The 24,162-nt window shown below is 39.3% G+C and overlaps 2 protein-coding genes across 2 annotated transcripts; both read right to left on the reverse strand.

Moving 5' to 3' along the window:
- Positions 1 to 7,440: 7,440 nt before the first annotated feature.
- Positions 7,441 to 12,427, reverse strand: LOC105694694 (trypsin-1-like). The gene is made up of 7 exons (XM_012415596.1): positions 12,370 to 12,427; positions 10,918 to 10,997; positions 10,366 to 10,460; positions 9,843 to 9,984; positions 9,107 to 9,220; positions 8,723 to 8,875; positions 7,441 to 7,584 (listed from the first exon to the last, which is right to left on the reverse strand). The coding sequence occupies exons 1-7, from the start codon at positions 12,425 to 12,427 to the stop codon at positions 7,441 to 7,443; spliced, it is 786 nt and encodes a 261-aa protein (XP_012271019.1).
- Positions 12,428 to 14,367: 1,940 nt separating this feature from the next.
- On the reverse strand, positions 14,368 to 23,493 carry LOC105695007 (mite allergen Eur m 3). The gene is made up of 7 exons (XM_012416219.2): positions 23,444 to 23,493; positions 23,213 to 23,351; positions 22,106 to 22,200; positions 19,324 to 19,471; positions 18,310 to 18,426; positions 18,099 to 18,248; positions 14,368 to 16,221 (listed from the first exon to the last, which is right to left on the reverse strand). The coding sequence occupies exons 2-7, from the start codon at positions 23,330 to 23,332 to the stop codon at positions 15,955 to 15,957; spliced, it is 897 nt and encodes a 298-aa protein (XP_012271642.1). The 5' UTR covers positions 23,333 to 23,351; positions 23,444 to 23,493; the 3' UTR covers positions 14,368 to 15,954.
- Between the last annotated feature and the right edge of the window lie 669 nt (positions 23,494 to 24,162).

Genomic DNA, 24,162 nt, shown 5'->3' on the forward strand with positions numbered 1-24,162 from the left:
TGTTACATGTTATGTTAATATTATATAACTGCAATGCTTACAAGTTTGTAACAATGTTACCGAACGGTGATAACTCGACGTTATACGACATTAATGTATATTTTGAATAAAATACGTTATACGTCATGTTATTCCAGTGTTACGTCACTGTGATATAGTGTGTTCGGTGGGGCACGATCTTTTCCAAGTGTGTACAGTTTTCGACATGCGTGGATTCACATTTTACATAGGCGTTAGCACATCTCTATGAGAGGCATTCATGTTCATCCCTGTACAAACCGGAGTCGGATCGGAGCCGGATCGGACGTGTATAAATCGACCCTTACCCTGCAGCCGCATCCGCGCCGAACGAGGGAGGAGGACGGAGCGCGACTGATTGCGACCGTCGTGCACTGGGGCGGCAGGGGTGGTCGGCCGGCCGAGGGCGGCCGAGCGCGCCCGAGCGCCGCCGAAGGTGCCCGAGCGCGCGGCCGTGGCGGAGTGGGGAGGGCCGCTCTCAGTCGCACGCCGGTGGCCGAATGGAGCGGGTGTGGAGACGCGTTCAGGGCGCCGGGCGCCGTGCGGCCGGCGGCGGCGCCTGTGGATGCCCCACGCAGCCTTGTCAGCTGCACGTGGATCAGCGGGCCAAGCGGGGTGGCGGCGGGCGCAGGTCGCGAGGCCCTCGCACCATCGTCTGCTCCTGCCAGGTGCAGCCTTGCCCGGTGCACCCTGTGCTCATCAGGGTCCGCAGGTCCGCAAGGCCGACCCCCGACTGCGACTGTCCCCCAGAGGCGCAGCCCTGCCCGCACGCCCCCCGCGCCTCCTGTTCCAGGAGAGTCCGCAGGTACGTGCAAGTTTCAACCCGTTCTCCCTCCCTTCCTCTCCCCCCCGACTAGGAATACTCGACGGCCTCCCGACCTAGTGCGCAACGCGCGACCTGTTACGACCTCCCGGAGAGGTCACGCTCGACAGGGTTGCCAGATCTGAAGGGGTTCACTCAAATTTTGAGGACGTTTGGATGATGATTTAGGGTGGATGTTATGAAGACGCAACGCGCGACTTGTTAGGAGAGGTTATGTTCGGCATGGTTGCCTGATCTAAAGGGATTCTCTAAATGTTGAGGACGTTTTGATGATGATTTAGGGTGGGGGTTATGAGGGCTCGTCTTGTTAGGACCTTGTTGGGAGAGGTTATGTTCGGCATGGTTGCCAGATCTAAAGGGGTTAACTCAAATGTTGACGTTCTGATGATGAATTAGGGGGGAAGTAATGAGGGCGCAACGCGCGACTTGTTAGGACTTTGTTAGGAGAGGTTATGCTCGCCATGGTTGCCAGATCTAAAGGGGTTCTTTAGGTGTTGAGGACGTTTTGATGATGATTTAGGGTGGGAGTTATGAGGGCGCAACGCGCGACTTGTTAGGACCTTGTTAGGAAAGGTTATGTTCGGCATGGTTGCCAGATCTAAAGGGGTTCTCTAAATGTTGAGGACGTTTTGATGATGATTTAGGGTGGGGGTTATGAGGGCGCGACTTGTTAGGACCTTGTTAAGAGAGGTTATGTTCGGCATGGTTGCCAGATTTAAAAGAGTTCACTCAAGTTTGAGGATGTTTTGTTCATGATTCAGGGTGGAAATCATGAAGAGGTTTTACGAAATTCTGAAGACATTTTGAGTGGGTTTTGAAGTAAATCCAAGGAAATTTTTATTGGCATCTTTATTGGAAATTCTTATTGGTTGAGAGACATTAGGAGCTCTTATGGGAATTTGAGGACATTTTTACCAGTTTGAAGGTGACAAAAATTAAAAAATGTTAGAAACAGATTTTTAAAAACAAAGTGAAATTTCATGGAGGTTGGGGGCCTTAAACTTCTTGACTTGCAAATAAAACGGAATTTGATGCGAATAAAATGTTAGAAATAATTTTAAAATAAATGTGAAATCTCATTGATGTCAAGACTTCTTAAGACTCCACTTTCACATTGTCTTAATGTGTTAAAAATGAAAAAAGGGTTGAAACAAAGTTCAAATCTCATGGACATCAGAATTCCACAGACACCTCAACCTGTTAAAAGTGAAAAGAAAAGGGTTAGGAACAAATTAAAAGAAGACTTATAATTTCACGAGTGTCAAAACCCCTCGGACGACACTTTTGCATCACCTTCAGGTCTTAAAAATGTTCAAATTGTTAGTAAGGAAATAAACACTGAAATTTCAAGAGTGTTCGAACTCCTCGGACGCCACTTTTACATCACCTTCAGGTGCTAGAAATGTCCAAACTGTTCAGAAGAAAATAAACACTGAAATTTCAAGAATGTCCGAATCCCATACCACCTCAAGGTGATATAAAACTATCATATATACATATCATAAAGTCAAAATATTTATAAAAGTTTTCGCCAAATTGGGTGCACCCAATCGTTTGAAAAAGTTCATCACGAGATTATGGGGGCCCTAGGGAAGAAAGCGATGCTCGTGAAATTTCATTTTTCACAAAAAAATGTGTTTTTTGAAGCAAAAAAATTTGTATTCAACTTGGACTATCATATAAACGTGTCATATATACATACTAAAAAGTCAAAATATTTATTAAACTTGTCTCCAAACCGGGTGCACCGAATAATTTGAAACATTGACTCGTGATTATGGAGATCCTAATGAAGGTCTTAAAACTCGCGACATTTAAGTTCTCGAGAGAAACCTTTTTTTTCTGGTTCTCGTTCGGGATGAATAAACAATTTTTCTTCGAAAAATGAAACTTTGCGAGTTTCAAGACCATCATTAAGACCCCCATAATCACGTGTTCATTTTTCAAATTATTCGGTGCACCTAGTTTGGAGACACGGTTTATAAATATTGTGACATTTTAATATATATACAATCATTTGAGACTTAAGCACGTGATTATGGAGGCCCTAAGGAGAAATGTTTTATTTCGACGTTTTGATATATACAGAACGACTCTTTCATATTACCTTAAGGTCTTTAATATCAAATTTTAATTTTTCATCCCGTTTGTAGAAATGTTTTATTTCGACGTTTTGATATATACAGAACGACCCTTTCATATCACCTTAAGGTCTTTAATATCAAATTTTAATTTTTCATCCCGTGTGGAGAAATGTTATATTTTGACGTTTTGATGTGTGCGTGTGTGCGCGCGTGTGGATAGGATCATTCTCTCTCTCTCTCCTTTCATATCACCTTATGGAGACCTCTAGCACTTATACGCCACAATAGATCACTCATAGTAAGGTGAAACGATCTATCTATCACATCAAATCGACATCACTAACCTAACCTAATGTCCTATAGGATCATTATCTCTCCCTTCTTTCATATCACCTTACGGAGACGAGGTAACTCATCCGATGTTGGGCGTTGCAGGTGCGAGTGCCCGGAGCGACCGTGCCGGCACACGGCCACGTGGGGCCCGCGGCCGGCGGCGGCGTCCCCGTCGGCGCCCGGCCACGTGGGTCCGCCGCGCGAGGCGCTCGAGGCGGCCGCGTGCGAGTGCCCGCACGCGGCCGCGCCGCGGCACAGCCGGCGCGCGCGCGGTCGCGGCTGCGACTGCGGGCCCGCCGAGGGGCGCATCAAGCGCGTCAAGTACCGCGTGAGGCGCGCCGGCTGCGCCATGGCACGGTGCACCGCCGAGCTCGCCATGCTCCACCTGCACTGGGAGCTCGCCGCCGAGTGCGCCCCCTGCCGGCCGCGCGCCCTCACGCGCAGGCTCTGCCGGAGACAGCAGAGCGACAACGAGCTCTACCGCAGCAACAGCTTCAAGTTCGAGAGATTTGAGAGGAGCCGCGACGAGTGCCCCACTCCGATGCGCAAACAGGTCAGAATAGGATTATCGTACTTCCGAGACGTGGTCTTACAAGGAAGGTACCTGAGGTGTCCCCCTCCGATTTTGTTCATTTTTAAATATGTTATAGAGGACTAAAATCTAAGGGACCCGTGTTTTTTTTTATCGGCGGATAAACACTTTTAGGGGGTGAAATCAGGCTTCAAGGTTGGCCGTGCAAGGGGGTGAGTTGTCTGTTTCATATAGAAGCACTCGACCGATTTTCATGAAACAACCGTCAAAATGTAGGGAATGAAGAATTATGAAACATGCATTTGGAATTTTTCGGAACAATTCATTTTTAAGGGGTGAGCCACCCTTTTGAATACTTCTTTTACCCCTTACGCGAGCAGTAATTGCTCTATCCAAATGAAACTTGGTTAATTTATAAACCAGAACACTACAAAAAAAGTTTCAATTGGATAGAATAATTACTGCTCGCTTAAGGGGTAAAAGAAGTATTCAAAGGGGTGGCTCACCCCTTAAAAATGAATTTTTTCGAAAAATTCCAAATGCATGTTTCATAATTCTTCATTCCCTACATTTTTACGGTTATTTCATGAAAATCGGTCGAGTGCTTTTATATGAAACAGCCAACTCACCCCCTTGCACGACCAACTTTGAAGCCTGATTTTACCCTCTAAAAGTGTTTATCCGCCGATAAAAAAAAACACGGGTCCCTTAGATTTCAGTCCTCTATAACATATTTAAAAATGAACAAAATCGGAGGGGGACACCTCAGGTACCTTCCTTGTTAGACCATGAATAGGTCTAGATAGACCTCGCATATATGAGCCGTTTATTTTCAAAGTGGCCTAAGTCCATTTATACTTAAATTGAGATATTTAAAAGTTCGTATTTAAATGCAATTAAAAATATACGTACAGGATACCAACGAGTCATCCTGCTTAAGTGTATCTAAAGGAGTTAAATTTACAGTTCATATTAAAATAATGGCAATTATTAAGTGAATAGTATGCGTTTTCTTACCAAGAATGGAGTTAAGCCACTTTCAATATTGACTACCGGATTCGTTATAAAATTTGAAAGAGCCCATGTCCATTCGACGTAATTTAAAATGCTTTAAATCGATGAAAAACAATACATTATTTATTTTATATATCTTTACAACACTTCAATAACAGTATTTATGCAATTCAGAACATTTTTTAACTACATAAATTACAAAACTATTTACTGATCATTTACATTTTGTGTATGTGAAAGGAATTTGAAGAAATCATGGCGGTGGTATATATCGTAGTAGGTCCATTATGTCCTTGAATTTAATATATGTTAAATTTTGTCTTATGTATATCAATCAGGGTTAAATTTCCGAGGTTGTTACCCTCCCATACCACCCCATAAGTTTTTATTGCGCAGGATAGCTCGTGAGCAGGACACCTGAAAACGGGAATTCTCATTAGCAATGTAAATACAGGTAATTGCGCGCCGGAAGACCGAACAATAAACACCGACAGAAGCACAAACAATGTCAATTGCACAAGATGGTTCCGTGGGTTTCTATCTGCAAACAACTTGCAAGACATTTACTTTGATATTTTAGGTTGATAGTGCTGCCGATCGTCATCAACATTGTTATCGGTTATCTCCGAGACATATGTGCCCATAATTATGAAAGTGGTCTAAGTCAAAATTAAAAAAAAAATGAGTTTATCAGTTATTTCACGCCATATTATTTCAAACGAAATTAATTCAATCTAATTTCGAAACAAAAAATATATGACTTAGACCACTTTCATAATTATGGGCACATATAAGACGTACACGCCAACTTGTGAAAAATTTAAAATTATTTGGCAAAATGTTGATATATTAGCACGTGAGCTGAAAGTTACACGGGCCTATAAAGGGTTAAATTTCCGAGGTAGTCACCCTCCCATACCACCCCATAAGTTTTTATTGCGCAGGATAGCTCGTGAGCAGGACACCTGAAAACGGGAATTCTCATTAGCAATGTAAATACAGGTAATGGCGCGCCGGAAGACTTGACCCATTGTCTTTCCTCTCTTTTGACATTTCACTTTTTTTTTTTTTTCCATCTGAATGGGGCGAGAAAGCTCCCTCCCATTCCTTTCGGGATTATCGCCTTCCGTCTCGTTGGAGCTTAAAGTGGACTTTTGCGGAAATTATTTCTGATCCTCTCCTAGGGGAGTCGCAGGGGCTCAGCGCGCTGCTGGGAAATCTCGAGAAAATTGGGATCCGTCGAAGGCTGTCGACCTGGGGCACCTTAGGCCGAGAATTTAAAGGCTAATGGGGGACAAATTATCCCGGAAAAATCCCGAAATGCCGTCGAGTGTCACCGGAAATGAGAGCAACACGTGATCGCGTCGCAAACATGGCGTATTGATCTCAGCAGTCAGCTGACCTGCTGCCGCTGCTCCTCTCTGGCCTCCGCTTTTCCAAATCCATTTTCCACTGTTTCGCTGAAACGGATTCTAGTGGGTTCTATATTTCGACGCGTTTTAGAGCGAAACTGGGAAAGGAAATTAATTGCTCGGAGTAATTCGCATTAAGGTGATAGGAAAGTCAGCCTATACATATCTGACAGATCAAATCGTTGGGGAAAAATTTCAAACAAAAAGGGTACATATGGATTTTAATTTATCGACCTCGATTTAATTTCTCAGTGCCTTTCATATCATCTTAAGAGGATATGGAAGTGACGTCAGAGTCTCAGCAGTCAGCTGACTTGCTGCGTGATAGTTTATTGAGGTTCATATTGAGATAATTTTTCTTATCGTGGCGCCTTATCGAGGTTCATTCAATTATTTACCTTACACTTTATTGAACCATGATTGAGCCAAGCTATAAAGTTGATTTCGGCAGGATTCAGGGAGATTGAAAAATGTTGCGAAATGCACCCGGGGGAAGGGTCAACTTTACGAGGTTTTACATCAACTCCCACGCTATGTAGTACATAATGGAGGATCATAATTTTTTTTAACGTAACGCTGTACTGAGGTTCATACTGGCGTAATTTTTTTAACGTGATAATTTATTGAGGTTCATTTTGTCGTAATTTTTTTAACGTGATAATTTATTGAGGTTCATTTTGTCGTAATTTTTTTAACGTGATAATTTATTGAGGTTCATTTTGTCGTAATTTTTGTATTATGACGCTTTATTGAGGTTTATAATGGCATAATTTGTTTAACGTGATAGCTTATTGAGGTTTATATTGGGATAATTTTTCTTATCGTGGCGCCTTATCGAGGTTCATTCAATTTTTTACCTTACACTTTATTGAACCATGATTGAGCCAAGCTATAAAGTTGATTTCGGCAGGATTCAGGAAGATTGAAAAATGTTGCGAAATGCACCCGGGGGAGGGGTCAACTTTACGACGTTTTAGATCAACTCCCACGCTATGTGGTACATAATGGAGGATCCGGCCGAGTGGATTGCTTGATAAAAATTCCAGGACTCGCCGTCGTCGTGGAGAGTTGTTTTTAAGGCGATGAGACTCAGCCTGGCCAAGGAACTCTAAAGAGGAATTTCACTCGTGCATCCTGGCGAGGTGTCATGAATTTACTGCTGCTACGTGCACCGGAAGTCAAGGGATCGCCGTCAGGGGCTGAACTAGATTTAGGGAAATGCCCCTAAACGGCATGCGTGGCTATCCATTCCTGATATTCCGATACTCGCGTGTAGACAGTTGGGAATCCCGGCTTGGCACATTCCTTCGCCCATGAGACTAATCCTGCGAGCTTTCCCTCCACCGTCAGGGGACCGCCTGAGTCACCCTGCAAATTAATTCCTCGTTATCCACATGGAATAGTATAGGTATCTAAAAAATATTTCCAAATTAATTCCTCGTTATCCATATGGAAATGTATATATGTCTAAACAATATTTGCAAATTAATTCCTCGTTACCCATGTGGAGATGTATTATGTCTAAACAATATTTGCAAATTAATTTTTCGTTACCCATATGGAGATGTATATATATATCTAAACAATATTTGCAAATTAATTCCTCGTTACCCAAATGGAGATGTATATATGTCTAAACAATATTTGTAAATTAATTTTTCGTTACCCATATGGAGATGTACACTGGGAGACATCAATGCCCTCCCATCCTGCACAGGCGATGCCGTATCTCCAGAGGAGGCATTCATGTCCGCCATTGTACATCTTCATATGGGTAACGAGAAATTAATTTGCAAATATTGTTTAAACGTATATACAATGGTGGACATGAATGCCTCCCCTGCAGATACGGCATCGCCTGTGCAGGATGGGAGGGCATTGATGTCTCCCAGTGTACATTGGCGGGCATGAATGCCTCCCCTGCAGATACGGCATCGCCTGTGCAGGATGGGAGGGCATTGATATCTCCCAGTGTACATCTCCACATGGGTAACGAAAAATTAATTTGCAAATATTGTTTAGACATATATACATCTTCATATGGGTAACGAGAAATTAATTTGCAAATATTGTTAAACGTATATACAATGGCGGACATGAATGCCTCCTCTGGAGATACGGCATCACCTGTGCAGGATGGGAAGGCATTGATGTCTCCCAGTGTATATATGTCTAAACAATATGTGCAAATTAATTCCTCGTTACCCATATGGAATAATATATCTGTCAACAAAATATTATTTTTACATAAAAATATCCATGATCTTCTGTCATAATATATTGGTCATGTAAAGAAAATAAATACGGAAATAAACAACTGTCGGCCATTGCAGATGAAGTATATCTGAGAATGTTTTTAGTAATATATTGTAGGACGGTCAAACGTTATCTATTTCCGTGTATATTGTTTTTTGCATGAATATTTTGACTTATATCTTCATAATATATATTTCCGGGGGGGAGAGCAATATTAGAGGAATTTTTATTTTAATATAGGAATACTAACGTGACAAGATCCTCTTTCCTCCTGTCCTGCGTCTGCACAGACATGGGTCGGATATATCGACAAGCCGAATTCTGAATATGCAGCGCTGCAGTAAGCTGAATCCGCAATTTGGAGGTTTGCTCGTTTCAGGATGTAAGTCGTGGATCCGCCCATCTGCGAAATGGAAGGGAAACCATCGTCATCGTCGGGGATTTTCAGTTAGAATTCAGCCTCTAGGGGAATTAAATTTTAGGGCCTCGCGTACTTCCGAGTGGTTTTTAAGGTGAAGTGAAACCCCCCCTCAAATCAGTCGATTCGAATACAACCCTTTTTTTAAGGGTATTAGACCAAACTGTCCGTAACTTTGACACATTATCATTTTAAGGTTGAATAAAAATTACTCACGCTCAGTCTTCCCCATCCAGAAACTACTGCTGGTTGGGCGCTCAAAATGGCGTCTTCCGGTTTCGTCAGCGAGACGAAGGATACGTTCTCGTTCTTCTTAAACGGAGTCACTACCTGTTGAAAAAATATAGGAATCAGTTCTCGGATGGTTGTATGTTAAAATTTATCTGTACAGTTCTAATTTTACGAATTCTCTTGATTAAGGTTCATTTGGTATAAAAAAAAACACGAGAAATGTTTCTAACATTTTCGTTCCGCTATTTCATTATGGGAGCAAAACGTGTGATTTTGATTTTAAATATTTTTAAAACGTTTATAATGTATTCGGCAGATAATATTTAAGAAATACTTATATTAAAATGAAACGAAATTGTTTTGTATATCTGATAGAAAAATATTATGAAAACACGTGGAGGTAATATTGTATAAATATTATGGAGATAATATTCTGAAGTAAACGTTTGGCAAATATTTTAAATGTCTGGTAAATATTTACAAAATGTACGATATTCGTTAAATATATCGAAAATATAGGACAAATATTTTGTGCTACTAGGGTTAATATAAAAATCGAATTTTCGACAAACTTTGGGGGGTTGTTTCCCCCCTTAAATGTGGACCATTGCAGATAAAAGAAAAACAGGTGTCTCTTAGATTTTTGCGTTCTTCATCATATATGAAAATCAATAAGGTCGGCGGAGGACACTTGGGAATGTTTCCTTGTAAGTTTCCTTACTTTCAGAAGAGCGATGTCGTTGACCCAGGAATCGCCGGGATTGTATTTCTCGTGGACAATGATTTTCTCAATCTTTGTCACCTGGCCAGGTGTCCTTAAATCGATCATTCCGGCACCTGCGATTATGTCCCGAGCATTTTTGCTGGAAATAAAATCGCCATGGTATAACAAAATTTTGCATTCAGCATTTTTGCTGGAAATAAAATCGCCATGTTATAACAAAATTTTGCATTCAGCATTTCTGCTGGAAATAAAATCGCCATGGTATAACAAAATTTTGCATTCAACATTTTTGCTGGAAATAAAATCGCCATGGTATAACTTTTTTTTTTTCCATTTTACGTTTTTCTATATGAAATTTCTGTCACGAGGTCCGTAGAAATCTATGCAAATTTTGTCTCAGTGCACGGGAGAAATTAAATCGAGTTTGCCCGAGATTTTGAGAGGTCGATAATGGCTTTCGGGGCTCTCTGAAGAGCTAATTAATGGAGAGAATTTCCAATTACGAAGGTCAAGGACTCACCTGGATACGCAGTGCGCAGCTGTGACGATGTAGTCCTTGTTCAAAATGACTCCTCCGCAAAAGTGATTTGCATTACCAGTGCGTTGGAGGGACACCTGAAAATTGTCAACAATTTTTATCTTACATTTGCCGAATTTTTGTTCAACCCTCCCAGTTATGTTCTCATAATGGAACGTATATTGATAGTTATTCAAAATTGTTGTCAATCTCGAATTATTATTGTGATATGAAAGGGTCATACATTTATATAAAATAATNTTCGTAAAATTTCATTTTTCGGAAAAAAATGTTTTTTTTTTTGGTTCTCAGAGATAAATACACAATTTTTTGTCGAAAAATTTAATTTCATAAGCATCACGTTTTTCCTTAGGGTCTTCATAATTAAGTTTCCATCGATTCGGTGCATCCAGTAGATACAGATATTCTTTTAGGTGGATGATAGACGATATACATTTGCTATACCTATAGACCTAATTTAGACGATTAATTTACATATATTCCACTTCATACCTGGGATTTACCTTATGTTTTACCTGTGTAAGTGTCACTCACCTGGTACGGAATTTCGCCGATTTTCACATCCTGTCCATTAACAATCTTCGTGGCGAAGTAATCCCGGGCGATCTCTCGTGCTGAAATGACATTAATTATTTAAATTGTTAAGTAAAGTATCTACTTGGCCTAAATATACATTAGCCTAAGTATGTTTTCATTTCACATTAGCCTAAATATGTTTTATCTTAATTTTGCTCGTCCTTGGCATCGGATTATGATATTATGCAGAGTTTTTCTTATCAATGTGCACGTAATATTTTATCGATTATCGTTAAATCTCTGCTGGATTTCATCGATTTGTCGATAATTCGTTGATATCGGTCCTTAAGTTGTTTTTGTTAACATTTATCCCGTTCAAATGCAAGTTTCTCGATTACCAGAGTGTTCCAAATTGTCGTACAATTGTCCTGACCCTTTCGTTCCTCATATCAGAGCCTTCAATAATTTTATATCGATTGAAATATCAGAGCTCGACGCCAGTTTGGTTCTGGTCTGAACTATTGTAAGTTAAGAAGAATAGCGCACATTTAACCCTTTTAGTACCAGAGCCGATATGTGCCCATAATTATGAAAGTGGTCTAAGTCAAAATTGAAAAAAAAAATGAGTTTATCAGTTATTTCACGCCATATTATTTCAAACGAAATTAATTCAATGTAATTTCGAAACAAAAAATATATGACTTAGACCACTTTCATAATTATGGGCACATATATCGGCCCGCGCCTTGTAGCGCTTTACTATTCGCTTTGCGAGAGATCTCTATCTCAAAATAAATTTATAATACGTTATAAATAGTCTAATTTCATTGCGAGAGAATTAAAATAACGATACAACAACACCTATAACAATCTATAATCTACCTATAACAACCTATAACCTATGACAATTACTTGTTTCGGATGCGATACTCCGCCCGGCGCCTCCCATGTGCCTTGGAGTTATTTTTTATGTTTCTTGTGCAATATTACTTATTTTGTTAAAAGATATATTGGAAATTTAAAGTACGTACTTTGCAATAAACGGTCTATATAAATTTACGATAAAAAGATGACTTTTCCTATGTGCAATTACGTTTTGAAACGGAGAACTCAATTTTTTTTTTTTATCACTTATACCTTTGTTATTTATGTCATTTTCAATGAATATAGAAAAATTAGCGTCACCGTTTTATTCCCTATTTTGTCCTTAATACCCTGCTTTTTGAATTATGTAAATATTGCTTTTCGTTTGGTTTTTATTAGCCTTTTTCCAAATCCTAGTAAAATCGTAAAATTCGGCCGACACTAAAAGGGTTAATTGCGATCACAGATTTACACGAATGAGAAATCCCGGTAATTAATTTTTCCCTTAAATTCGTACATCCTAGGTTTCAACTAGCTCTTCTACCTCGTTTTGAGGCGGAATTTCTAAATTCGCGAATTGTCCTCCCAACCATCGAAATGACTCACCCTGCGCGGTCGACGCCAGCGCCAGGAGGACGCAAATCGTGGTCCCGTAGGATGTCATGTTCCCGGAAATTCTACGTGAACTGGTTGCAGCGATATCACCTCGGGATGATTTATACGATTTAACGGCCAATCGGGATAAGGAATTTGTCCGTGATAAGGATTAGATAGGCGAACGGGTGGACCGCCGATGAGTCGAGTCGTCTTGTCACTGATGACACCGGCGACTGGTCGCGACTTTCCATTCTCAGAGACCGAGGGAGAAAAAATTGGCGGGAAAATTCACGGAGGAGGAACCGCCAGGCAATCGGGGTCTCGAGAAATCGGTGGAGGTGCCCCGAGAGACAGATTTACTCTCTAGGCGAGATTAATTACTCCCGGGACGCTAAATACTTCTTGCCAAAGACGTTTCTTCGCGGGGAGATTGACTTTGTTGGGATGGTCAGTGTCGCAACTCACACGACGGCAGGTTAAGGTGAAGTGAAACTACTTCTCAAATCTGTCGATTCGAAGACAACATCTTTTTTTAAGGGTATTCGACCAAACTTTGTCACGTGACACGTGATCATCTGAGAATTGTCCTGACACAAGGATCAAATCGATGCAAGAGTTCCTTTATTTTCTTTTTTACTTGAAAGGTGAATTTTTCTTAGGATACGCGGCGCAGATGCATCGAGTGCACTTCATTGAAGCTTCATAAATTTGAGCATTCAATTTTACATTCTTGACAGTAAAGATCAACTCGATGCAACAATTCCTATTTTTTCTAAAATATTTTCAAATGAAATCGACTCAAGAATTCCTTTATTTTTTTTTTTTTTAACCTAAAAGGTGAATTCTCAGTGCATTTGGCGCAGATGCATCGAGTGCACTTTATTGAAGCTTCATAAATTCAATTTTACATTCTTGACAGTAAAGATCAACTCGACGCAAGAGTTCCTATTTTTGTCTAAAAGGTTTTATAATCAAATCGACGTAAGAATTCCTATTTTTTTCTAAAAGGTTTTACGATCAACCCGACGCAAGAATTCCTGTTTTTTTATAAAAGGGTTTATGATCAAGTCGACACAAGAATTCCTGAAAGATTTTGAAATAAAATCGACGCAAGAATTACTTTATTTATTTTTTCGTTAAAAAGTGAATTCTTCTCAGGATATTCGGCGCAGATGCATCGAGTGCACTTTCGTGAAGCTTCTGAAATTTGAGCATTCAATTTTATATTCTTGACAGTAAAGATCAATTCGACGCAAGAATTCCTATTTTTTCTAAAATATTTTCAAATGAAATCAACTCAAGAATTCCTTTATTTTTTCTCTAAAAAGGGAATTCTTCTCAGTATATTTGGCGTAGATGCATCGGGTGCACTTTCGTGAAGCTTCATAAATTTGAGCATTCAATTTTACATTCTTGACAATAAAGATCAACGCGATGCAAGAATTCCTATTTTTGTCTAAAGGGGTTCATGATCAACTCGACGCAAGAATTTCTAAAAGATTTTGAAATAAAATCGACGCAAGAATTCCTAAAATATTTTGAAATAAAATCGACGGAAGAATTCCTTGATTTATTTTTTCTCTAAAAAGGGAATTCTTCTCAGTATATTTGGCGTAGATGCATCAAGCGCACTTTCGTGAAGCTTCATAAATTTGAGCATTCAATTTTACATTCTTGACAATAAAGATCAACGCGACGCAAGAATTCCTATTCTTGTCTAAAGGGGTTCATGATCAACTCGACGCAAGAATTTCTAAAAGATTTTGAAATAAAATCGACGCAAGAATTCCTAAAAGGTTTTGAAATAAAATCGACTCAAGAATTCCTTTATTTATTTTTTCTCTAAAAAGGGAATTCTTCTCAGTATATTTGGCGTAGATGCATCGGGTGCACTTTCGTCGCCGGAATTGGCCGATCGGTTTGGATTGCGACATCGCGCATCAACCGCGACGCCGATGAATCGTCGAACCATCGAGCGAGGGAATTTTGTGCCCTCCCTCGATTGGCCTCGTATCGATCGGTCGAATCGGCCCGGTGGCGCGATAATCCCCGCTGATCCTCGTAGTACAATTTTTAATTAAGATCCTCCGAGATTATTCCGGCCTCCGATTAATTGCGACGAGGGCTCGCTTGCATAGACTCGAGCACGAAATTAGATGAATGTCGGCGATATCCCGCACTTGGGATCCCGTGTTATCAGGAAATACGTAAATGGAGATTTTACGCAATTCTTCCCAATAAACACAAAGCGGAATTCGGGTTTTATACACGTAAATCTAGTGGAATATAGATCGTTAGTGTAAAAATCGAACATTTATTCACCCACGGTTTTCTCTCTACGTTCAATATACGTATATGAAACGTTGATTTTACGTATTAATTGTTTCATGCGTTTATTCCGAGCAAATGGAGATTTTACGCAATTGTTCCTAATAAACACAAAGCGGAATTCGGGTTTTATACACATAAATCTAGTGGAATATGGGTGGTTAGTGTAAAAATCAAACGTTTATCCACCCACGGTTTTTCCTCTACGTTCAATTTACGTATATGAGAAACGTTCACTTTACGTATTCATTTTTTGATCGTCAATATAACAAAAATGTATCCGGACAAGACTTTTGCTTGTCCATTTCCAAGTGTTCATGTTTGTAGCAGTGACATTTCTTTTTACGACTGTGAATGAAATTGTATATAACAGAAATATTTTTGTTGTCTATATAACAAAAATGATTTTTATGTCAATATAATGAAAATATTCTTGTTGTCGATATAACAAAAATGTTTTTGTCGTCAATATAACAACAAAGTACCCGGACAAGACTTTTGCTTGAGCATTTTCAAGTGTTCACATTTTTGGCAGTAAAATTTCTTTTTACAACTATGAATGGTAATGTATATAACAAACATACCTTCGCTGTCAATATAATAAAAATGTTTTTGTTGTCGATATAACAAAAAATGTATTCGAACAAGACTTTTCCTGATCCATTTTCAACTGTTCACGTTTCTGCCAGTAAAATTTCTTTCTACGACTGCGAATCCTTTTTCTGGGCAAATCGATTGCTAATCGGCGGCGCCTCCCTCTCGCTCGCCGAGTGAATAACGAATATTTAAATAATAATTAGCAATCGATCCGCAGGGGCGTTTCGGTGCAGATATTTGCGTCTTTGCGTTCGGCGATAGGATCGAGAGAATTTCAGGGAATTTCTGGGAATTTAGGGGATTTCAGGGGATTTCAGGGAACTTCAGGGGATTTCAGGGAATTTCAGGGGACTTTAGGGGATTTCAGGGAATTTCAGGGAATTTCAGGGGACCAGGGGACTTCAGGGAATTTCAGGGGATTTCAAAGGATTTCAGGGAATTTCATGGAACTTCAGGGGATATCAGGGAATTTTAGGAGATTTTAGGGAATTTCAGGGAATTTAAGGGGATTTGAGGGAATTTCAGGGGACCAGGGGACTTCAGGGAATTTCAGGGGATTTCAAGGGATTTCAGGGAATTTCATGGAATTTCAGGGGATATCAGGGAATTTTAGGAAATTTCAGGGAATTTCATGGAACTTCAGGGGATATCAGGGAATTTTAGGAAATTTTAGGGAATTTCCGGCGGACGGGTCGATTCGTGCAGCTCTCTAGAGGGCGCATCCCCGAGAACTTCTGTGTAGGTCGCGCCTGGACTATGATCGATCGAGTCTCCTCCAGGACGAAGGTGGTTCAGGAAGCCATTGGCCGCAATCCAAGTCAGATATTCGGAGACCCTGGTGTAGACCGTAGGGAAGTTCCTGTCGCCACATCCGTATGCCCAGGAGACGAGGCCCACCAGCTCCGAGTTGGCCACCAAAGGACCACCCGAGTCCCCCTGGAATACGCATTTAGTGATAAACAATTTTAACACTAATCGTACCGGGGCCGGTCAAATGACCGGTTTCAAAGTTTCATTTAAAATTGTACATTCGCTATTATTTTTTTTGTTCATCTAACTTTACGTAAACTTTTATATTATCCGATTAATCAATTTGTCGATTTTTCTGTCGCTTGAGATATTTAGCAAAGATTGGAAAGAAATATTTAGAAATTATTCTATGCTACTAGGGATCGATTTAACTAAAAGAAAAGAAGAGGACGATTCGGCAATCGAGTGTCTTTCAGAGGAAATCCATTTTCATTGAATCGATCGCGTTTATCTACGGCTTCGACGGACAGGGGTTGTTTCTTTTGCTCTGGGATACCTTCCTTGTCAGAGAGAGCGAGAGAGAGAGAGAGCTCTTTTTCTCTCGAAATATTTAGAAATTATTCCATGCTATTAGGGTGGTTTCACCCCTTAAAGTGTTTAATGGCAGATAAAAAGAAATACGTGTCGCTTAGTTTTTAGTCTACTATAACATATTATAAAAGAAATGAAATCGGAGAGATCGACCTGGGGTACCTTCCTTGTCAGAGAGAGCGAGAGAGAGAGCTCTTTTTCTCGCGAAATGAATTCACCGAGTTCTGAAAGAGCCCTCGAAGGAACTCCCGGAGGATGCTCGACCCTTTCGTTATTCTCTTCGTTTCTTCGCGGCTCTTGGAGGCTCTTTTGCGCCCCGGCTGCCTTTTTCTTAATTGGGTCGACCGCCGATATATCTGGACCCGAGGGCGAAGAACGTCTTTGCTTTTTGTCCCCGGGAAAATGGATTCCGAAAGTGGATTCGCCGAATCGTCGGAGTCGTTTCCTCGAGTTTTCTGAACGTGGAATATCCGTAAATTAATCGTATATAAATGTTTATTGAACGTATATAAGATATATATAGATGTCTATGAAGTTTATTTTAGATACACTCAAAGGGTACATGTCCGGACATGGGACGTAATATACATATGTGACGATACAAATATACATTTTTTTTTTAAGGGGATGTGAAAGCGGCATCCGAAAGCTCAATCGTTCATAAAACTTTTCCATGAACTGGGTGTTTCAAATTGTTTCATACTTTAAAACGTGAATATGGAGACCCTAAGGTAGGTCTTGAAACTCGCGAAATTTCATTTTTATACGCTACTTTTAAAATCCTTATAAACAAATTTGAAAAGAATTGAAATTTCATGAGTTTCAGGACCTTCCTTGTAGTCTCCCTATTCACGTTGTAAAGTTTCAAACTATTCGGTAAATCGAGGTGGGTGAAAAGTTTTATAAACAAAACCTCTTCGACGCCACTTTCATATCATCTTAAAGGGATGTGAAAGTGGCATCCGAAAGCTCAATCATTCATAAAATTATTCTCCGAACTGGGTGTTTCACATCGTTTCATACTTCAAATCGTGAATATGGAGTCTCTAAGGTAGGTCTTGAAACTCGCGAAATTTCATTTTTAAACGCTACTTTTAAAATACTTATAAACAAATTTGAGAAGAATTGAAATTTCATGAGTTTCAGGACCTTCTTTATAGTCTCCCTATTCACGTTGCAAAGTTTCAAACTATTCGGTAAATCGAGGTGGGAGAAAAGTTTTATAAACAAAACCTCTTCGACGCCACTTTCATATCACCTTAAGGGGATGTGAAAGCGGCATCCGAAAGCTCAATCGTTTATAAAACATTTCTACGTCCTGGGTGTCTCAAATCGTTTCATACTTTAAAACGTGAATATGGAGACCCTAAGGTAGGTCCTGAAACTTGCGAAATTTCATTTTTTATACACTACTTTTAAAATACTTATAAACAAATTTGAAAAGAACTGAAATTTCATGAGTTTACACTTACATTGCATGACTCTTTTCTATGATTTGGGGTATATGCGCAAATCTGGGTGTCATAAATCCCGAGTCCGAAAACCGCGTACGATTTTGCGCAATCCTCTCGAGAAACAATTTCCACGTCGATGCCTTGCATTCTTGTGAGACGATTGGACTCCTGAAAATTTTGTCGGATTTGTATTCCATTATCAAGGACCTTTTTTACTCTTTATATGCACTTTAAATGGGCGACTCCAGCCTACGGAGAATGCCAATTCGCCGGCGAGCAATTCCTGTCCAGGATTTGGCAATTTTGCGTAGTCCAGGGGTCCTTTATCCTTGAATCCTTCCACCAGCTGGAAATTAGTGGAATTATTACTTTTTTTATTTAATTAATTAATTGTGTTTCCTACAGATCTATCTTTTAATGTCATTTTTCTAATGAGGTTGATGCCAGGAATTGTGTTAATAAATTCGGTTATTCAAAAATGAATTTTTATGAGGATTCTCAGAAGTTCAATAGTATTATAATCTTTGTTAAGTAGTGAATTAATTTTTCGGAGGATTTTTAAAACCGTAGACGTGTTAATATTTCCATTAATTATTAAATAAACTACTATTTTGGAAGATTCTTATAAATTTGGACCCGTTAATCTTTTCCCTAACTAATAAACTAATTTTCAGGAGAATTGTTGAAAATGTAGAAATGTTAACATTTTGGTGAACTATGAAATGAAAAGTCAGGAGGGTTTTTGGAAAGATTTTCGAATATTTTCCCCGAATATCAGAAAACCTCATCTCTCGATTAATATTTTCGTTCGTTATTAAACTTATTTCCAGGAGAGTTCTTAAAAATGTAGAAATGTTAACATTTTCGTGAACCTTAAAATCAACGTTCAGGAGGATTTTTGGAAAGATTTTCGAATATTTTCCCCGAATATCAGAAAACCTCATCTCTTGGTTAATATTTTCGTTAATTAATAAACTTATTTTCAGGAGAGATTTTAAAAATGTAGAAATGTTAATATTTTCGTGAACTGTGACATTAAAATGTAGGAGGATTTTTGGAAAGATTTCCGAATATTTTCTCGGAATATCAGAAAACTTCATCTCTCGGTTAACATTTTTATTAATTAATAAACTTGTTTGCCGGAGAATTCTTAAAAATGAAAAAATGTTAATATTTTTGTGAATTGTGAAATCAACACGCAGGAGGATTTTTGGAAAGATTTCTGAATATCAGAGAACCTCACCTCGAGGAGCGCTATGTCGTTCCTCCAGGAGTCGGTCGGGTCGTAATCCTTGTGGATGATGATCCTCTTGACGTAATGCGTACTTCCTGGCAGACGCAGATCTCTCGTGTCGGCTACTACTTTAACGAGGGTGACATTATTTACCAGTCTGAAAGCAAGAGTAAAAAATCCACCTATTCGCGGGCCGAAAGATAAAAAGCAATAACAAAGGCTTTTCTTTTAGCCGCGAGAAGGAGAGAAAGAGAGAGAAATTCTTCTGGTAAAGAAACTGAAAATCCCGGAATACCCGAGTCGGGCGAAAACATGTGCAACAATTAACGCCACATGACCGTAATTACACCTCCATTTGCCCTGAGCGTCAAAAATTACTTTCTAAGTGAGATGAATTACTTGCGACCTTCGAAAGAAATTTCTTGGTTCCAGTAAAATTGACTTTGTAATGTCCGATTCCACTAACCTCGGTCAAATGCTAATCCTCGGTTACAATGAGTTACACGTTCCACATCTTAACGGCGGGTTAATTTCAATTAACCGCCGTTTAGATTAACCAGCCGAATTAGATCGTTTAGCTTTGACTAATCGAACTTCAACCTCAAATTCAACCGGTATCCAGAGGTTGATAAAATTGTTCCCCAAATCAATTTAAAATAAAATATGAAAAATCGTGTCATGAAATCTATTTCAATTGTAAAATGGATAATTCAATTGTAAAATGGGTAATTCAATTGTAAAATGGATAATTCAATTGTAAAATGGTTCAATTGTAAAATGGATAATTCAATTGTAAAATGGGTAATTCAATTGTAAAATGGATAATTCAATTGTAAAATGGATAATTCAATTGTAAAATGGATAAATCTCTGTTTTCAATTTAAAATAGGAAACGTAAAATGTATATTTGAAGTAGGTTAGGAAAACAAGCGAAAATGAATTTCTAGTATTTTATATACAGAAGTTGGACATTTTCGTGAAAACTTTTCTTCGAAGATACATGTAAAAAAAAAAAGGAAAATTAGTTTAATCCAGGAACCAGTGAGCATCTTCCCAAGAATTTATTTCTCCTAGAAAGGGATTCTTTTCTTTCAGGGTGGAGTTCCTCTCCAGATATTCACAATTCGGCCGTAGAGGCGGGAAACTATTCTTTTCAACATCCGGGGAAATTGATTTTCCACTTGTCCCACGTCTATCCATTATTCAGTCCGGTATCAACTGTTTACTTTTCGCGTGGCCCACTTCAATCATGAAACTGTCGCGCGCAGTGATTGATTCTTTTTTTCCCTTTCCTTCCTCTTTTTCGCCGGTCCAATCCACCGGAAATGAGCTCCTGGGATTCCAGAGAAATGGATTTCATATATTCCTCTTGGCGGGAGTAATTAAACGCACGCCCGAAATTCTGCATCTTCCTGAAGAGGGCATTGAACGTTGCAATTGTTTCCGACTCTGCAGGTTCGTTAAGTGTCATTCTACGTATATATTTTGTATATATATCTACAATAGATGGTCTATAGATATTCATACGTATTTGTAAGAAAAATTAAATTTATAACACTTTTTGAGCAGAGTCTGTTTGAGAACTTGTCCAGTACAGCTATGCAGACAAATTCTGCTGTTTTCGACACAGAACACTTTTTTTGCAACTGTCGGGATTTGAATCCGGGACTTACGGGAAGGAGGCAGGAACGCTAAAAATGATGCTAACAAAGCATATGAAGGAATAAATATTTTTCGGACTTATGAAGACCGCTCCGGTACTTCTTGATCGGTGCTATAGATACTTATTGCATCTTCTTGTAAACTTATTCTTAAAAAAAAAAACTCGTAGGTGATAGTAAAATTAAGTCATTTCAAAAATTGTAACTATATTATACTTCATACGGTGCCTGGTAATACATAGTAATTTACCCAGTGGGTAAAATTTTATCAACTTATGAAATAGTTTATCAAGTTTTATCAACTCATGTCACGTTGTATGAAATTTTCTCATTTCTTTTTCAATTTATATGAAGTTTTCCTTCGACACCTGCCGTCCTCCAACTCAAAAGTCGGTCTCTAGTCGACGTCATCGCGGTTTTTATCAATTTATATCAAGTTTTTAATTAAAGCTTCAAATCAAACATAAAATTTTATCAATTTATAAAATAGTTTATCAAATTTCATCAACTTATAAAATAGTCCATAAAATTAAATCAAGTGATGAAATAGTTCATCACATTTATAAGACTATGCGATAGTTTATCACATTTCATCAACTGATATCACATTGTATGAAATTTTCTCAGTTTTTCTCAATTTATACGAAGTTTTCCTTCGAAACCTGCCGTCCTCCACCTCGAAAGTCGGTCTCTGATCGACGTCATTTCAGTTTTTATCAATTTATATCAAGATTTTAATTAAAGCTACTAATCAAACATAAAATGTTATGCACTTATGAAATAGTTTAACAAATTCAATCAACTGATGAAATAGTTCATCGAATTTTATCAACCCACGAAATAGTTTATCAAATTTCATAAACTTGTGAAATAGTTTATCAAATTTCATCAACCTGCGAAATAGTTTATCAAATTTCATCAACTTATGATATAGTTTATCAAGTTTCATCAACTTATATCACATTGTATGAATTTTTCTCAGTTTTTCTCAATTTATATGAAGTTTTCCTATAACACCTGCCGTCCTCCACCTCGAAAGTCGGTCGCTAGTCGACGTCAACGCAGTCTGTCGAAGATATCGGCAGGTATCGATTGACTTTTTCGAGTGGGCCTCGATATCGGTCACTTACTCGTCAACGCAATGAGCCGCCGTGATAACCCACTTGTCGCCGAGAGCGCCGCCGCCGCAAAAGTGCAGGCTCCTCCTCGCCAGCTGCAGCGACACCTTTTGGGGGGCAAACAGGAAATGACGGCCCGCAATTTATCCGCCCCCCCTCCTTAAACATCGCCCCGAGTTTCCGGGCGAGGAAAACTTCCCGGAAGAGGAGCCCCGAACTTCCGAACTTCGTGCATCCCCCAGCAGGAATTACTTCCTCTTCGTCTGCTTCGGTCTGACAATGACACTCGGGGCGTTCTTGTCAATCTTATCATTTTACCATACATTTCAGGAAAAAAGTTGGTTAAAAAAATATAAGATCTGCTAGGTCAACCATAGAATATGGTCATTATACCAAATATTTGGTTGTCGTGATCATATTCTTTGTCAATTCTTTGTCAATTAGCATTTTACCAGATAGTGCAGGAAAATAGTTGGTTGAAGAAATATAAGTTTTGTTGGTTCAACCATAGAATATGGTCATTATACCAAATATTTGGTTGTCGTGATCATATTCTTTGTCAATCTTAGCATTTTACCAGATAGTGCAGAAAAATAGTTGGTTGAAGAATTATAAGTTTAGTTGGTTCAACCATAGAATATGGTCATTATCCCAAATATTTGGTTGTCGCGATTATATTCTTTGTCAATCTTAGCATTTTACCAGACATTGTAGAATTATAGTTGGTTGAAGAAATATTAAATTTGTTGGTCCAACCATAGAATATGGTCATTATAACAAATATTTGGTTGACGTTACTAAATTTTTTGCCAATCTTATCATTTTACCAAACATTGCACGCAGAAAAATAGTTAGTTGAATCAACATAAGTTTTTTCGGTTCAACCATAGAATATAGTCGTTATAGGGACAACCAAATAATTGTTTGCCGCGGTTAAATTCTTTGGTTAATGATGTTTCGTCGATCACATCAAATGTTAAAGTGAATTGATACGCGCGAAGCCGCAGAATGATATAGATACGAACGTCGGTAACGTAGGTATTTACAAGGATCTTATTTACCGATGTCGATGAAATTTTCCGAAGTGTTTCACTTCACCTTAAGGGCGGTTTTTCATACCTGATAAGGCACTTCCGGTGTCCGGTCGTCCTCGACGAAGACGCGATTTGCTCTGTAGAGGTCGAAGGCGTCGCCGAGACTGAACACCGGAAGTAGAGAGATGAACATCCGGATCGTCATCTGATCAACCGACGATTCTCTGAGAATATATTTACGCCATTTTTAAAACCCGCACTCGAATCCAATGTATACGTGTATGTGATGAAAGTCCTCTTTCTCTTTATCACGCACTCGAGATTATGTGATTGCGTAGATCGGATTTCGAATTGACGGCTCGTTGAATGGAGTGTCGAAATATGTCGATCGAAAATTCGATTCGGACGGATCTCGTCTGGATCGAGATCGAGTCGATTTTACTCGATTAATTTCGGGTCCTGATAAGGCCGATAAGCGTGGCAGGGTCACTTCGGAATTACGACTTCCGTATGGCGGCCATTTCTCGAAAGTCTTAATCGGCGTCCATTTTNTTTCATCTACAATGGCCATAGATATTTATATATATCCTTTAGATATTTTGTTTAGGTGGATGATAGACGCTATACCTATAGACCTAATTTAGACATATAATTTACGTATATTCCACGTCATGGGATGCATGGGATTGTTTTTTTACATGGGTAGTCTCTCTTTCATGTGGATATTGTGACGATAGGGATAGAACGAGGAGATATATCGAGAGAATTGCATTACCGCAATTGTATGAGCCAAGTCGGTCTCGAAGCGAAGAGCTGATCGGCCAATTAGCTTCTCCAGGATGCTTCAGAGGACCGCAAGGACTCGGTCGGTCGATTCGAGACAAGGGATTCCTCGAATGCCACTTTAGTCCCGACTTAGTTATCCCCGGCTTCGGCGTCCATTGGTATATCGAATTTGAGCAATACCGTTCATGTTGGCTGGCGGAAGTGCGCCGAGAATGTCCTGGAAGTGCTAACTGCAAAATTAGTCCTTAA

The sequence above is a fragment of the Orussus abietinus genome, unplaced genomic scaffold, assembly GCF_000612105.2.
Source record: "Orussus abietinus isolate OABI.00-Male unplaced genomic scaffold, Oabi_2.0 scaffold128, whole genome shotgun sequence".
Taxonomy (NCBI): domain Eukaryota; kingdom Metazoa; phylum Arthropoda; class Insecta; order Hymenoptera; family Orussidae; genus Orussus; species Orussus abietinus.

Coding starts and splice junctions, on each gene's coding strand:
- LOC105694694 (XM_012415596.1), bottom strand. CDS start 12,427: ATGACATCCTACGGGACCACGATTTGCGTCCTCCTGGCGCTGGCGTCG. Junction 10,998..12,369: donor GCTGGCGTCGACCGCGCAGG/GTGAGTCATTTC, acceptor ATGTCATTTCAG/CACGAGAGATCGCCCGGGAT. Junction 9,221..9,842: donor ACGACATCGCTCTTCTGAAA/GTAAGGAAACTT, acceptor TTTTTTCAACAG/GTAGTGACTCCGTTTAAGAA.
- LOC105695007 (XM_012416219.2), bottom strand. CDS start 23,332: ATGACGATCCGGATGTTCATCTCTCTACTTCCGGTGTTCAGTCTCGGC. Junction 22,201..23,212: donor CACCGGAAGTGCCTTATCAG/GTATGAAAAACC, acceptor GCCCCCCAAAAG/GTGTCGCTGCAGCTGGCGAG. Junction 18,427..19,323: donor ACGACATAGCGCTCCTCGAG/GTGAGGTTCTCT, acceptor ACTAATTTCCAG/CTGGTGGAAGGATTCAAGGA.